Below are 15,581 nucleotides of genomic sequence, written 5' to 3' on the forward strand. Positions count from 1 at the left end.
AACCCCTTTGAACTATGTAGTGCTGAATAAGAAACTAACCTACAATGCCCTCTGGGGGTTGTTTCTTGCAGGTATTTCCTGGAGTATTGTGGAGTCTCCAAGCTCTGAAAATGGGATTATGCACGTCTCTGTGGGTGTTGATGTAGTGTGGTGCGTCACAAAGGACAGAAAAGTAAGAGGTGTCATGCTCTGGTTCTGCTTTTTATCTTCCCTTTTCCTATGTGTTCTCAAACGAGCCTGGAACTTCCATAGCAAACAGTTGTGATTTAGACTCTCTATCCCCATGGGCTGGGGAGCTCTAGTTGGAAGTGACCTATAGGGATCATCAACTCCAACTCCCTGTTCCTCACAGGGAGTCTTAAGAGTTTGGAAGAATGCACTGGAGTGCTCTTGTGCTAGTTGCAGTCAAGTCCCTTCATACTGAACTCAAGAAAGGAGATGAATTCCATGCATGTGTGGCAGTTCTAATAATTGAGTTATTCTGGCTTAATGAATTACAACTCATCAGCTGAGCCATGGTAACAGACTTTGTCCAGCCTGCTCCATCTGCTAAGTAAAACCACTGTAATGGATGTGTTTTTTCTTCAGATCTGCCACAAGCCAGTCAGGTGCACTGCCTGTTGTGTGATTCAACCCATAGCTTCTAAAGTAGCTGCTTGCCACTGTCTGACTGTATGCTAACTACAGATGGAAATTTTTCCAGGTACCCAACCCACAGGCACTTTAGAATTGGTAAAAACTAATCTAAGAGCAGACAATTTAAACAGCTGTGCTGCTGAAACGATCCCTCTGACAGTCAGCCCTGCTTCTAGAGTTTGGACACAAGAATGCTGCTTAGAAGCCCGTTCAGAGTGACCAAAAATAGCCAAAGTATTTTTCTAATGGCAGAGAAACTAACTCTCACAGAAAGTCCTAATGAAAAGTCTCCTCGTGGGCTGTTCTGGCTGTAGCTGATTACAAGAGCACTCAGTCTGAGAATGATTTTATCTCAGCCCTGATAAAGGGTTAAGGAGGTAAGTGACTTCTTAAGGCACTGCAACAAGTCAGTATTAGAGATCAAGGCTACTCCACTAAAGAAACTACATTCTAGTTCTCAGCTTGCTACTGCAGGAAGAGCAAAATTTAGACATCTTGCTGTTGCTGTTGTAGGTGTGGTTTAGAAGAGGAGTGAACTCACATAATCCTTGTGGAACAAGCTGGATTGAAATGGTTGGAGAAATGATGATGGTGACCGTAGGCTTAAATAACCAGGTAAGACAGCTGTATAGTACTTAGGAGAGTATTTACACTCCCTCTAATACAGGCAGGACTCACATGTGGCAAGGACTGTCAGCAGTGCCAATATGGACAGCTGAGCAAGAGATCCACATGCCTGAACTGCTAGGGAGGAAGGCATGGCTGAATTCTTCCCCAGAAGATGAGCAGTCATCATCTCTCTTGTATGGCACCATCAGGTGCCAGCAGTTTTCTCATGATGGCAGAGAATTTTATACTGCATCTCCAGTATCACATTGAGGAAGAATGCAAAAGGACAATCCTCTATCCAACAGATTTGTGTGCTGTGTTTGCCATAAGTGCACCATTTTGTAGCTGGTATCTGCCTGCCTCCTGTGCTGTTTTCTTCCCCAAGCCCTTTCCTTCCCTAGGTCTGGGGAATCGGCTGCGATGACAGAGCACTTTATTTCCGCCAAGGTGTCACACCAAGTGAGCTCAGTGGGAAGACATGGAAGGCAATTGTGTCTGGCAGAGAAAGTGACAGATCTCAAACTGGGAGCTCAACAAGTCTGCTCAGGTACTCTGTGAAATACCTGCTTGCCTCTTCGTATGCCAGGAGTGTCAGTGCTAGCAGATAGCTCTTGGCATTTAAGAGGTCTGAAGAAGGCACCTCTAGTGCCACAAGGCACTTGCAGCTTTTGCCATTGAAGTTAACATCAGTTGCTACTGCTGTACTCAGAGTAGAAACTGAAGCTCCCCTTTGGAGTTCACTGCATGCTTGCAGTAAAATGTGGAACTAGTCTCTAATAAGAGAAGACATTACCTACAACGTATCAGGAAGTGTCAACTCTGCTTAGGAACTGTCATTAGAATGAGATGCCCAGGTAGGTGGTGGAGTCACCATCTCTGGAGGTGTTCAATAAAGCCTGGATGGGGCACTTAGTGCCATGGTCTGGTTGATTGTCTAGGGCTGGGTGCTAGGTTGGACTGAATGAGCTTGGAGGTCTGTTTCAACCTGTCTGATTCTGTGATGATTCTATGATTCTCCTGAGTGTCACTGAATGTTTCCTTTCCTAGAAGGATTACATTGGTAACTCCCTGCTGACTGCTGGCCTCTTGGCTAAGACACACCAGTGAAGCTGGGAGTGCTGCAGAAGCTACCGGTTTGAGCTGGTGTATTCTGAGTAGAAGCCTTCCCTAGCCAGGACAAAAATCATAATGGGCTTTCAAAAAATACTCTGTCATTTCATGTACAAAAAATGTGCTGTTGCTTCAGTGTTTCCCTGAGGGTTGCAGGCAGCCAACACCAGCAATTGTTAGGAAAGATCAGAGAAGCATCTGCCTCTGTTTCAGATTTACTAGACTGGTCTGCCAGATTTCTGACTGACTCTGCCTCAGTGATAGAATTCAACCTCCAGAACAGAAGCCTGCTGTTTCTCTCCTAAAGCTGCAACACTAGGTTGATTTCTGTATGCCTGTGGCCTCAGGCCTGTGCCAATTTTACTGCTTAGAATGACAGTTAATCATCTATTTGTCCCTCAGCGCTGGCTGTTTCTTTACTGATGATATCCAGAACCAAACAAATGCAATCGTTCAGGGTGATGCAGATACTTCCTCTGATACAGAGCTTCCAAGTGTACCCAAGAGCCTTGCCAACACCCCCACCGTGGGAGCTGCAGCCAGCAGCAGCAGTAACAGCACAGACAACCAGGCAGCAGTACATGCACAACTGACTGTGGATCCTCTGGACTCTGATCAGGGAGAAGCCCCTGTTGCTTTGCCTAATGATGAGAAAGCTAATCTCGAAATGCATAAAGCTTCTGCAAGCCCAAATCCTTCTGCAGAACTGCAGTGGACAAACATTGACTTGAAGGAGGTCCAAAAGCATCCAGTCCTCTCTGTCAGCACCTTTGCAGAAACATCCAGCCTGTCTTCCCTTGGCATGTTCTCAGTGGGAGCTGAAGAGCAGTACGGAGCAGATGAGCACCCACTGTGGGCCTGGGTGTCTGGGGGAGGCTGTCTTGTAGATCTGCACAGCCCACTGAAATGGTTCACTGTTCCATCAGGTACTGTCCAGTCTCCCCAACAGACCCCAATTCCCATCTCACTTTTAATTGCAGTGAAGCTGCAAACTTGGGTAAAACCCATAATATCCCTGAACAGTAACGGGAAGCAGAGAGGAGAGTTCTCTTGGGAGATACAGAGGCCACAAGTAACTGCCTTGGTCCTACTGAGCCAAGGCTCATTGTGAATGTGAGCTTAGCTGGTGATGGGGTTGGGATTTAGATTCTTGAAAGACAGAGGAATATAACAATACTTTCAACTTAAGCCATGAACTGTGGCATCCCACGATTTACTAACAGGGCCACTCTTAAGGCATTGTATTACCTAACTCTTGCAGTTCAGTGACAGAACTCCCATCTCCCCAAGGTTATAGCTTTGACAGATTCTATGTAATGACCTGATGATGCCAAGTCTATGCATCATTGACAAAGTTTGGCTGTACACATCAATTCCAAAGCATAACAAGCAGGAAAATTGTTAGACTGGGCAGACTCAGTCCAGTGCTTGAAGCAGCATCATGGAGTAGCTTTCACAGAACTGTACTCAAAGCTCACTGGAGTTTGTTTGGTTTGGTTCTGTTCTAGGTCTGTCGTCCTCTGTGCAGTCTCTGTCTCTGTCAATCACTCCAGCACAGACAGCAGCGTGGCGAAAGCAGATTTTTCAGCAGCTCAGTGAAAGGACCAAGAGGGAACTGGAGAATTTCAGGCACTATGAACAGGCTATTGAGCAGGTAAGCCGTGGGGACGCTGAGCTCTTGTCTGCTGAACACATCTATTGATACTGGGAATCAAAAGAGAGCCAATGGCATCCTGGCCTGTATCAGGAGCAGTGTGGCCAGCAGGACAAGGGAGGTTCTTCTGCCCCTGTACTCAGCACTGCTTAGGCCACACCTTGAGTACTGTGTCCAGTTCTGGGCCCCTCAATTCAAGAGAGATGTTGAGGTGCTGGAAGGTGTCCAGAGAAGGGCAACAAAGCTGGTGAGGGGCCTGGAACACAAACCCTATGAGGAGAGGCTGAGGGAGCTGGGGGTGTGCAGCTTGCAGAAGAGGAGGCTCAGGGCAGAGCTCATTGCTGTCTACAACTACCTAAAGGGAGGTTGTAGCCAGGTGGGGTTGGGCTCTGCTGCCAGGCAACCACCAACAGAACAAGGGGACAGAGTCTCAAGTTGTGCCAGGGCAGGTCTAGGCTGGATGTTAGGAGGAAGTTGTTGTCAGAGAGAGTGATTGGCATTGGAATGGGCTGCCCAGGGAGGTGGTGGAGGAGTTGCTGTGCCTGGAGGTGTTGAAGCCAAGCCTGGCTGGGGCACTTAGTGCCATGGTCTGGTTGATTGGATAGGGCTGGGTGCTAGGTTGGGCTGGATGATCTTGGAGGTCTCTTCCTACCTGGTTGATTCTGTGATTCTTCTGTACTGCTGGCAGCTTTAGATGCTTGTCCTTGTTTCCATCTGTAACAACTTCTCTGGATTCTCACTGTCTTAGCTCCCAGTGGACAAGTAGCAGCTTATCAAACACGGAGCAGCAATCTTTATCTACAAACATGAGGTGATAATTATGTATAGGGGCATTATTTGAGTACACTAAAATAGTCTACAGAGAAACCTTTGCAACAGTGGAACACTGTATGAATTATTCCAAGACAATATGAGGCCTTTTAATTGAAACAGTGACTCAAGTAGGTGAACTTTCCATTTCTGCAGCCACTAAGGGCTTCATGGAACTTGCATAAATACAGCAGTGACGCAAATGTCAATAGCACTGAGACAGCAGCACCCTTTGTTGTGGCTCCTTGGCTCTCTGGAGATGCATTCACATTTTGGTCCCTTCATTGCTGATTGCCAAATGACACCCAGGCTTCATTTGACGAAGGACACTCAAGAGTCCAGAGGTTTTATCAGGTTCTTAAAGATTATGTCAAAAGCCTGTGAAGTTCAAGCATTAGTTATAACAGGAGCACATTAAGAGTCAATTAGTATCTGTCTGCTGCAGCATTTTTGTTGAGGTGGGTGCTGACACTGGTGTAACATGTGCTGTTTCAGTGCCTTTCTGTCCAGGTTTGTCAGTTTTCATTTTGCCTCCAGCTTTCTGCACACTCTGGTATACTGTGTCAGAATTAACTGATATGACACAGCCTGACCCACAGCAGAGATTTCTTGTGGTCACAGAAAATAGCATTTGGGAAAAAGAAAAAGTGATGCAGTTTCTTTAATCCTGTAAACGTGTGGGTTTGTTGCAGTCAGTCTGGGTTAAAACTGGGACCTTGCAATGGTGGAGGAATTGGAAGCCTCACAAATGGATGGACGTTCGAGTTGCGCTCGAGCAGTTCACCGGGAGCGATGGAATGCGTGACAGCATCCTGTTCATCTACTACATGTACCACGAGGAGAAGAAGGTGTGTGCAGCTTGAGACCCTTGAGACACTTGCATTTGGCACAGGGAAAATGGTTTCCTTAAGGGAGGCAAATTACAGTATGGCATTGTGGTAAGTTTTGGAAACCAGTTCAAACGTAGCCCAGAGTATCAGCAAAGTGGAAGCTTTTCTAAGCTGCAGCTGTGCTAATGCTGTCAGAAATACTCTGGTGTTGCTAAATAGCTTTGCTCTCATTAAGAATTCTGCTGGAAGTTCAAATCAGGCTTGACTGTGAAGAAGGAGCCAAGCTTTGCTGGCCAGGATCTTCATAAATAGGGTTAATACATACAGGTAGTAGGAATTAGAGATAGTGCAGAACTGGAAACTGAGCCAAATTTCTTCTGCACCAAGAACTGCTTCTTTGCTATCCTTGGCAGGAATGCCCTATTCATTGTCCTGAGCTACAAAAACGCTGGCTCTGAGGAAGGTATAGCTGAGTTTGCTTTAGCTGAAATTTGTTTTCTCTTGTCATAGTATATCCATGTGTTCCTGAATGAAGTCACTATCATCGTTGAAATTCTGAATGAAGCCAAACACTCCTTTGCACTGTATACACCTGAAAGGACGAAGCAACGATGGCCCATCCGCCTGGCAGCCACAACAGAGCAAGAAATGCAGGACTGGGTAATTCTGTGCATTCCTCACTTCAAGCTGGCAGGATCTGAAATAAAACATAGAAGCTGGCTTTTGAAACCTCAGTGTCACATTTACACTCTCTAGGCTACTTAGCCATTTTCACAGCTTAATATCAAGTCTCTCCAAACTTATTAGAGGCACCAGAGACTTCCCATCTGCTCTGGAGTTTGCATGCAGTCATCCTCAGTAAAACCAATCCTGTTTTACCTTCCCTTCCTATCTCTGGATATAGATTAGGCTACAAATGAGTAAGGAGTTTAATTCACTTAGTCTATTCTGCATTGGTAGAACTGTTGTGACTGTTCTGGAGAGTCCTATGTGCAGGCAGGTAGGCAGGCATATATACACTGAAGCAATGGAAACCTGAGAGATACTTCCTAATGATCAGATACTGCACACCACACTGGTTCCAGTGGTGGTGTTAATAATGTCTAAAATGCTGAATTCCAGTGCCTTTGAGAAAAAGCTGCTAATTCACTTTGCTGATTTGCAAGAACCTGCAAAGGTCAAACTTCATTTTCTAATACTGAAGCATCTGTGGAAATTTTTGTCCTCGCTGCAAAGAGAAGAATTTGGTTCTCTGCTTCTTGTTTTGTAGCTGTCTTTGCTGAACATGTCCTGTTGTGAAAGCAGACGGATTCAAGGTCCTCCTTCTCACCATGCCATTTGGTCAGTTACTTGTAAAGGAGACATCTTTGTTAGTGAGCCAAGTCCTGAACTGGAGGCTGGACCGCAGCTGGCACCGTGTGACCAAATGTAAGAGGTTTCAGAAGCTGTTCTTGCTGCATAGGATGCCCTCCAGCAAAGACTCTTGGTGCCTTCAGTGGGCTGTTGGGGTGTATAGCATGCTGCAGATGCAAGTTAATGGCTGCCTTCGTAAGCACAGCTGAAGAAATTCAGCAAATGGTGTTTTGATACTTAGATGCTGAAGCTGTTAATGCATTTTCAAAAGCCTTTCTCATTGAGATCCCATTTTTTGTGTGATTGCATCTTTAATGCCATAATTATGTAAATTAAGGGATGGCCTAGACTAAAAGTAAACCTAATCATTGCAATTGTAATGTCATTTGAGCTTGAATCAGGAAGTCTGAAATTTTCAGTCACTACAGCCCAGGAGCAGCTGCTTTACAGTTTCCCTTACCACTATGACAACACAGTACTGCAAACTCTTCAAGCAAAACAGTAGTAGCCTTGGACCTGGTGGGTTAAAGGCCTGTCTGCTGTTTAAAAGACAGCCCCAGTTTCAAGTTGCTTGCATAATGTGTGTCTGAATAACACCTGGGAGATCCTTTAGTCCTTTTCCTACAAGGTAGAGCACCTCCAACATCTGGCACATCGCAAAGCTGATGTGCTCTTGAATCTTAGTTTGGGAGATCTGAGACCTAGATGATTTCCTGGCATTCTGACAACTAAACTACCCCTCTGCAATCTCCTTATCTTCCCTGCTCTTCTCCAGTAAATTAGCAAGATCAGCTGTGTAAAGCTCCAGAAAAGGCTTGACCTGCAAAGATTAGGAGAACAGCAACAATTAATGTCCTTGTTTTTACCAAGCTCCACAGGAAGGAAATCATTTATTTTCTTCTTAGATAAAGGCAATTCCTAGATGTTAGAAAAATGAGGATGAAGTTAACGCTGAGGTGGTTGATGGCCTTTAAGATGTAAAGATTTTATCTAGATCATCCTACCTAGTTTTTAAGCATAGGTACATATGCCATCAAATAAAATACTTAAAAGCCTGAAAGTTCCAAGTGGGAGCAAACAGATTCAGCTAACTTTGCAGTAGTTGCTCAGAGAGAAACTTTTTCAAGTGGCAACTGCCTACACTTAGGGACTGCACAGAGGCTGACCAAACCAACACGCAGAGTTGCTGAGTTGTAGGAGGGGAGAGTGTACACTGCTGATGGATGTGGTGTGGAGTCAATGTCCTTTTCCTGGCAGGTTTTGGCGTCAAGTTGGAGGTCATCTTCGACTGATAGAGTGCAATAACCGAGGCATAGTGTGGGGCATAGGATACGATCACACAGCTTGGGTTTACACTGGTGGATACGGAGGTGGCTTCATTCAAGGTATGGACAATTTGTCTACTGCAGCAGGCACATTTCTTGGGTTGGCTGTTGCAGCTGTCCTTCCTTTAGCCTACCTTACAGGTAGGGTTATAGAGCGACCAGGCCACGTGTTAGGAAGGAATTGGTACTGCAGTTGTATTTTCAGCTTAAGAGTGCAAGATAGCATAATCAACAATATTACTGTGGCTACTGTAATTTAAAACTCAGTGTTTTTAGGGTTTCACTTGGTGATAATCAAGTTGAACTTGATGATCTTAGAGGTCTTTTCCAAGCTTAATGATTCTATGATTCAACTAATGTTGTTCTCACAGGACTGGGCAGTAGTGCTGATAACATCTACACGCAATCAGATGTGAAATGTGTTTACATCTATGAAAACCAACGGTGGAACCCAGTCACTGGATACAGCAGCAGGTTAGATGCTCAAGTTACTGTCTTTATTTACTGCAATTTTTAATTGCTGTGAAACAGATCAAGGGGTTTATCTGTCTTTTCAGAATATAGTTCTTACGATTCTATCTTCAGTCTCCTCTGACACTGTTAGCCTGAGATGGGCAGAGCACTCTTCTCAGGTTTCTAGATTTGCAGTTATCCATTCAAAATGCATTTGTAGCAGTGTGATACAGATCTGTGCTTCGAGTGCACAAGGTGTGCCTGCTCACAACATCTTTCATTAGTATGGCCACACAGCAAAGTTCTTGTTAGCAGCTATACGTCACTGCTCAGGCCACATCTTGAGTGCTGTGTTCGGTTCTGGGCTCCTCAATTCAAGAGGGTTGTTGAGGTGCTGGAAGGTGTCCAGAGAAGGGCAACAAGGCTGGGGAGGGGCCTGGAACACAAACCCTATGAGGAGAGGCTGAGGGAGCTGGGGGTGTGCAGCCTGCAGAAGAGGAGGCTCAGGGCAGAGCTCATTGCTCTCTACAACTACCTGAAGAGAGGTTGTAGCCAGGTGGGGCTGGTCTCTTCTGCCAGGCAAGCAGCAACAGAACAAGAGTTCTAAAGTTGTGCCAGGGGAGGTCTAGGCTGGATGTTAGGAGGAAGTTCCTGCCAGAGAGAGTGATTGGCATTGGAATGGGCTGCCCGGGGAGGTGGTGCAGTCGCTGTGCCTGGAGGTGTCGAAGCAAAGCCTGGCTGGGGCACTTAGTGCCATGGTCTGGTTGACTGAATATGGCTGGACTGGATGATCTTGGTTGCATAGGTTGGACTGGATGATCTTGGAGGTCTCCTCCAACCTGGTCAATTCTATGATTCTATGATTCATATACATTCTGTGCTGAATATATTTGGTTTGTGAATAGTAGGGTCAGACAAAAGTGCTGAACAAGCATTCATATACATGGGTGCTTATGCCAGAGAAACTTAGGATTCACTTTGCCATTTCAAATAGTAGTGAGGAATATCACTCTACAGAGAAAAGTTTACACAGTCCTCAAGTTTGGAAGCAGCTGTACAGGTTCTTTCTCACTATCCTCATCACTGACAAGGTATTTCTTAGTCCAGAGATCAATGAACGCTGTGTATGGCGATAGGAAGTGCTACGAGCAGGCTTTTCTTCCCTTGCCCTTTAAATTTGCTGCTGTAAATGACCTTGCATTCCTTGCACTCTGTTTCACCACAGAGGTCTGCCCACGGACAGATACATGTGGAGTGATGCATCTGGCCTGCAGGAATGTACCAAAGCCAATACCAAGCCTCCTTCTCCACAGTGGTCTTGGGTAAATTTTGCCTTCAAAATCTTTTTGACTAAGAAAGCAAGGCTTAGCCAGACTTGGCCTCAAGTGACCCAGACTTTCTTCCTGGATTTATTGTAATATTTATCCTCAGTTTCCCCATTTATAGGATAGCAACAATCTTCCATGGGCAAATGAATGTTAAGCACTGAGTGGGTTTTTTTTGTCGTGTGGAACTTAGCCTTCTGTTGCAATCCTTCTTAACCGAATGAAGAAGAAGCAGGAAACTCTGTATGAATTAACATTGCAAGTATTAGAAGGTTTCTGCCAAGTCATTGCACTCTCAAAGGTGAAAAGAGGTTGTTTTCATGATACATTACGTGTTGATTGTGCTGGTTTCTGTCTCCTCTGCCAACAGGTATCCGATTGGTACATTGATTTTAATACCTCAGGTGGAACAGATCGGGAAGGCTGGCAGTATGCAGCAGACTTTCCAGCGTAAGGAGATGCCTTCTACTTAAAATCCTAGCAGGGAAAATTCACACTTAATTCCTTGCTTTCTGTTTGCTATTTTGCACATGAACTGTGCTTTAACAGGGACAAGCAGGCCTCAAATTCTCCCTTTGGATGGGGATGCTAACACTGACATTTACCAGGGAGGTAGGGCAGCAAAATGAGCTTAGCAAACTGTACTTCCAGTATTTTAAAGTCAGCAGGTATGTCTGGTGGGCACATACACAGACACTGCTCTCAGGCTGGGACTGACATTGGAGAAACTCTGACTTCCTCATGAACACCTATTTAAATTTGTTTTGGTAGGTCCTACCATGGTCACAAGACAATGAAAGACTTTGTCCGACGGAGGCGCTGGGCAAGGTGAGGAACTAAGATAAAGAGAGAGGTCTTTAACTGGAATGCCAACTCTTCCCTTAAAGTAACTAGGATAAAGAGAGATGTCTGTAACTGGAATGCCAACTCTTCCCTTAAAGTAACTAGGATAAAGAGAGATGTTTTTTAACTAGAATGCTAACTCTTCCCTTAAAGTAACTAGGATAAAGAGAGATGTTTTAAACTGGAATGCCAACTCTTCCCTTAAAGTAACTAGGATAAAGAGAGATGTTTTTAACTGGAATGCCAACTCTTCCCTTAAAGTAACCAAGACAAAGAGAGATGTTTTTTAACTAGAATGCTAACTCTTCCCTTAAAGTCTCCTTTCATTGTGAGTGGAGAAGTCTCACCAACAAAAGCAATAGTAAAGAAACCTGCAATAAATAACCCATGTCCAGCAGAGAACCTGATGATCCTTAGCATTATGGCTTTAATTTTAAGCCTTTACAGGTAGACAACCTGTTACATTTTGTGGTATCCATAAAGCCAGCTGTTCTCTGTATCTGGTTTTCCTTATGGATTAAGGAATAGCAGAGTCTAGGTATGTTAATACATACCAGGTCAATTGTTTCAACTGGTAATTTGACTTTTGTATTAATAGTGATTAACAAGGCCAAGTGCAGGGTTCTGCACTTTGGTCACAACAACCCCAAGCAGCACTACAGGCTGAGAACAGAGTGGCTGAGAGCAGCCAGGAAGAAAGGGACCTGGGGGTGCTGGTAGATAGTAGGCTGAAGATGAGGCAGCAGTGCCCAGGTGGCCAAGAGGGCCAGTGGCATCCTGGGCTGGATCAGGAACAGTGTGGGCAGCAGCAGCAGGACGAGGGAGATTATTCTGCCCCTGTGCTCAGCACTGGTCAGGCCACACCTTGAGTACTGTGTCTAGTTCTGAGCTCCTCAATTCAAGAGAGATGTTGAGGTGCTGGAAGGTGTCCAGAGAAGGGCACCAAGGCTGGTGAAGGGCCTGGAGCACAGCCCTGTGAGGAGAGGCTGAGGGAGCTGGGGGTGTGCAGCCTGCAGCAGAGGAGGCTCAGGGCAGAGCTCATTGCTGTCTGCAGCTACCTGAAGGGAGGCTGTAGCCAGGTGGGGTTGGGCTTTTCTCCCAGACAGCCAGCAACAGAACAAGGGGACAGAGTCTCAAGCTGTGCCAGGGGAGGTCTAGGCTGGATGTTAGGAGGAAGTTGTTGGCAGAGAGAGTGATTGGCATTGGAATGGGCTGCCCAGGGAGGTGGTGGAGTCGCCGTGCCTGGAGGTGTTGAAGCAAAGCCTGGATGAGGCACTTAGTGCCATGGTCTGGTTGATTGGTTAGGGCTGGGTGATAGGCTGGACTGGATGATCTTGGAGGTCTCTTCCAACCTGGTGATTCTATGATTCTGTGAACTCCCATAGTCCATTCTAGGCAACAGGTAACCCCATCCAGGTGACAGCACATTGCATTCAGGTGGGAGCAGGGAAATGGCAGACTGCCACTATGTTCTAGTCTGTTCTGTTAAGCAGGAAAAGTCTCTGCATTTGCTGTTTTCCCATCATTTCTATGCTTTCTGCACTAGAGAATCTAACAGCTGTGCCACAACATTGCTGTGAACTTAGTTACACATTGTTCTGTTTGTTATTGAGACCACAATTTTGGCCCTTGTACAAAAATGTTTGAAGTAAGGTCTGGAAGCATCAAACTGTTCCAGGATGTGCAACAAACCAAACAATATCCAGTCACTCAGAACGGTCACTTGACATAAAAGAAGCAACTTGAGAAACACTCTCAAGTCTAAACATCTTCTCTGGTTTTAACTATCAGCTGAAAACTGAAAACAAGCAGGGAACAGCTGAGGGCTGGATGCAGTTTTTCAGAAGTGAAGAAGTATGTTCTGACATTTTTAGACCATTCATCATTCACAAGATGCTGCTGGGATGATAGAGTCTAGCAAAGTTGCCCTAATAGATAGCACTACTTCTCTACAGTTTCCACAGGAAAAATAGGGCACATTCCCAGAATGATCTTCCTTACTCTGACTTAAAGCTGCCTTATTTCTGCCTACCTCAGGATGCCACATAAATTTCTAACAGGCTCCACCAAAAAGACTGCTTGTAAAATGATTCTCTTAACCAAGACAGAGGAAGGAGCAAGCAAGTATTCTTCCCCTGTACTCAACACTGGTCAGGCCACACTCTGAGTACTGTGTCCAGTTCAGGGCTCCTCAATTCAAGAGAGCTGTTGAGGTACTGGAACATGTCCACAGAAGGGCAATGAAGCTGGTGAGGGGCCTGGGACATAGCCCTGTGAGGAGAGGCTAAGGGAGCTAAGGGTGTGCAGCCTGCAGCAGAGGAGGCTCAGGGCAGACCTCACTGCTGTCTGTAACTGCCTGAAGAGAGGCTGTAGCCAGCTGGGGTTGGTCTCTTCTCCCAGGCAAGCAGCAACAGAACAAGGGGGCACAGTCTGGAGTTGTGCCAGGGCAGGTCTAGGCTGGATGTTAGGAGGAAGTTCCTGCCAGAGAGAGTGATTGGCATTGGAATGGGCTGCCCAGGGAGGTGGTGGAGTCTCCTTCCTGGAGGTGTTGAAGCAAAGCCTGGATGAGGCACTTGTGCCATGGTCTGGTTGATTGGATAGGGCTGGGTGATAGGTTGGACTGGATGAGCTTGGAGGTCTCTTCCAACCTGGTTGATTCTATGATTCTGTAAGTGTGGAGTTCTCTCTGCAATGGGATTGTTGGCTTGGGGTCACACAGTCATTGCCCAGCTTGCTGTTACCCATTGAGTTTTACAAAGCTAAGGAGCAGTGTAGCACAAGCTGCAGGCATCTTGGGCGGCCTAGATCTTATAAAGTGACTTTTTAAAAACCCAGCAGCTTTGAGAAATCAATAATATGGTAACGTTCAAAACATAACTTACTCTTGTAAGCACCTCTCAGTACTACATTTATTGTAGCTGCTTAATGAAAAGACTCCAGGATTGCTTGCACTGAAGTCAACAAATTCAGTTAGAGCAAATATGCCTTTCTGACTGGTTTGGGGTTTTTGTGCTTCAGAAAATGTAAGATTGTCACCAACGGACCATGGCTGGAAGTGCCTCCAATTACCCTGTGGGACATCTCCATCATTCCCAGTTCAGATGCAGATGATGAAGAAGCAGTAGCACTGTGGGCAATCAGTGACAAAGGAGACGTGCTCTGCAGGCTTGGAGTGACACAGCAAAGCCCAGCTGTAAGGCTCCCTGGTTATTTTCCTGTCTTGCTGATGTATTTAATGTAATTATACAAACTGCACTGTGATGTAATTATACAGCTTAATGTGAGTGTGCAAGTACACCCAGTCACGCAGTGTCCTCTCTCAAAGCACCTTGTGCTTTTTTCCTGCCCCAGATTTGGAAGTCCTTGGCCACCAACTCTACTGCAGTTTGTTGCCACAGTTCTTGCCTTAGCACTTGTCTTGCACCGTCCACCTCAGCTCATGCCACGTCCCTTGCAGGAGCCCCTCTCAGCCCCCCATATATCTTGTGAAGCACTTTGCTTCCACTTTCTGCACCGGTATTTTAAGTAGTTGATAATGTGAGTATCCCCTTTAAATCAACTGCTGAGGGATAGAATTTCTCTCCAGTCCCCATCTAATGCCTGTTCACATCACTAGGAACTTATCCACGGATTTTTCTGGGCCTGGAGCTGACTCTAGATTCTGAAACCCCATGTCAGTTGATTTTAGTGAGATTATTGCTCAGTGTAATCAAACCCAAGACATAAAAACCCCAAAAGGGCTCTAGCCCAGTTATTCAGGGACAGGTAGGCCCTGTTACTTGTCAGCACAGCTATTTGCTAAGCTCTGTATATCCAAATGTTCTGTTCATCCGTTCTGTAACAATTATTTCCCAGACTCTTTTTCACTGCCTAGGGTTTTCCTACTTGGCAAGAATCAGTGATGCTTTGGTGGGGAGTTTTTTAGCCATTGTTTCAGAATTCACCTTCCCCGATTTGTTAGGGAACATCCTGGCTGCACGTGGGAACAGACCAGCCCTTCATTTCCATCTCAATCGGAGCCTTTTATCAAGTGTGGGCTATTGCCAGAGATGGTTCTGCTTTCTATCGGGGTTCAGTGTCTCCAAAAAAACCTGCAGGTAAGGGCTTGTACTTCTTCAGTACAGTCTTTGTCTTGCACATTGTGTAAGCTCAGTACACTGTCATGTCTGAAAAAGACAAATCCTTTCCAATAGCTGTGTAAACAGTGCACATGAATAGTGCTTATGTTAACCATAGCAGTTAATTTGCTCTGCACTTCCATGATTTGAAGTGCTTGCTTCTAAAGAGAAAGCCAGTAAAAAATGTCTTAAGTGTAATGTCGTTCCCAGCTTTCTTGCACACCTCTGTATCTCAGCTGCAGGCATTCCCAAGACTGCTCATACCTGACTGTTTTCTCAATGTCTTACCCAAGTATTTTTGACTTTCAGGTGACTGCTGGTACCACATTCCTTCACCTCAGAAACAAAAGCTAAAACAAGTCTCAGTGGGCCGAACGTCTGTGTTTGTGTTGGACAAAAATGGTAAGGATTTGTAAGATCTGTATCAATAGTACAACAAAATAATTCAGTAGAGATCAGACTGACTGAAAAAGGAGTGGCCAAGTCAGAGCTACTGCAGCCAGATTGCTGTTGCT

At 45.5% G+C, this 15,581-nt stretch overlaps 1 protein-coding gene across 2 annotated transcripts in view; it reads left to right on the forward strand.

The window, feature by feature from the left end:
- Positions 1–15,581, forward strand: part of TECPR1 (tectonin beta-propeller repeat containing 1) — a 28,072-nt gene that overhangs the window by 8,298 nt on the left and 4,193 nt on the right. For both annotated transcript variants that reach the window (XM_064153749.1, XM_064153750.1), the window contains 16 exons: positions 72–172; positions 1,150–1,251; positions 1,647–1,792; positions 2,758–3,281; positions 3,864–4,009; positions 5,512–5,667; positions 6,160–6,309; positions 6,920–7,077; positions 8,260–8,387; positions 8,699–8,801; positions 10,006–10,102; positions 10,476–10,555; positions 10,877–10,933; positions 13,967–14,141; positions 14,910–15,045; positions 15,376–15,468. In XM_064153749.1, coding sequence (XP_064009819.1) covers positions 72–172; positions 1,150–1,251; positions 1,647–1,792; positions 2,758–3,281; positions 3,864–4,009; positions 5,512–5,667; positions 6,160–6,309; positions 6,920–7,077; positions 8,260–8,387; positions 8,699–8,801; positions 10,006–10,102; positions 10,476–10,555; positions 10,877–10,933; positions 13,967–14,141; positions 14,910–15,045; positions 15,376–15,468 — 2,352 coding nt within the window. The remainder of the gene's footprint in view (positions 1–71; positions 173–1,149; positions 1,252–1,646; positions 1,793–2,757; positions 3,282–3,863; positions 4,010–5,511; positions 5,668–6,159; positions 6,310–6,919; positions 7,078–8,259; positions 8,388–8,698; positions 8,802–10,005; positions 10,103–10,475; positions 10,556–10,876; positions 10,934–13,966; positions 14,142–14,909; positions 15,046–15,375; positions 15,469–15,581) is intronic.

Source organism: Pogoniulus pusillus, chromosome 13 (genome assembly GCF_015220805.1).
Source record: "Pogoniulus pusillus isolate bPogPus1 chromosome 13, bPogPus1.pri, whole genome shotgun sequence".
Taxonomy (NCBI): domain Eukaryota; kingdom Metazoa; phylum Chordata; class Aves; order Piciformes; family Lybiidae; genus Pogoniulus; species Pogoniulus pusillus.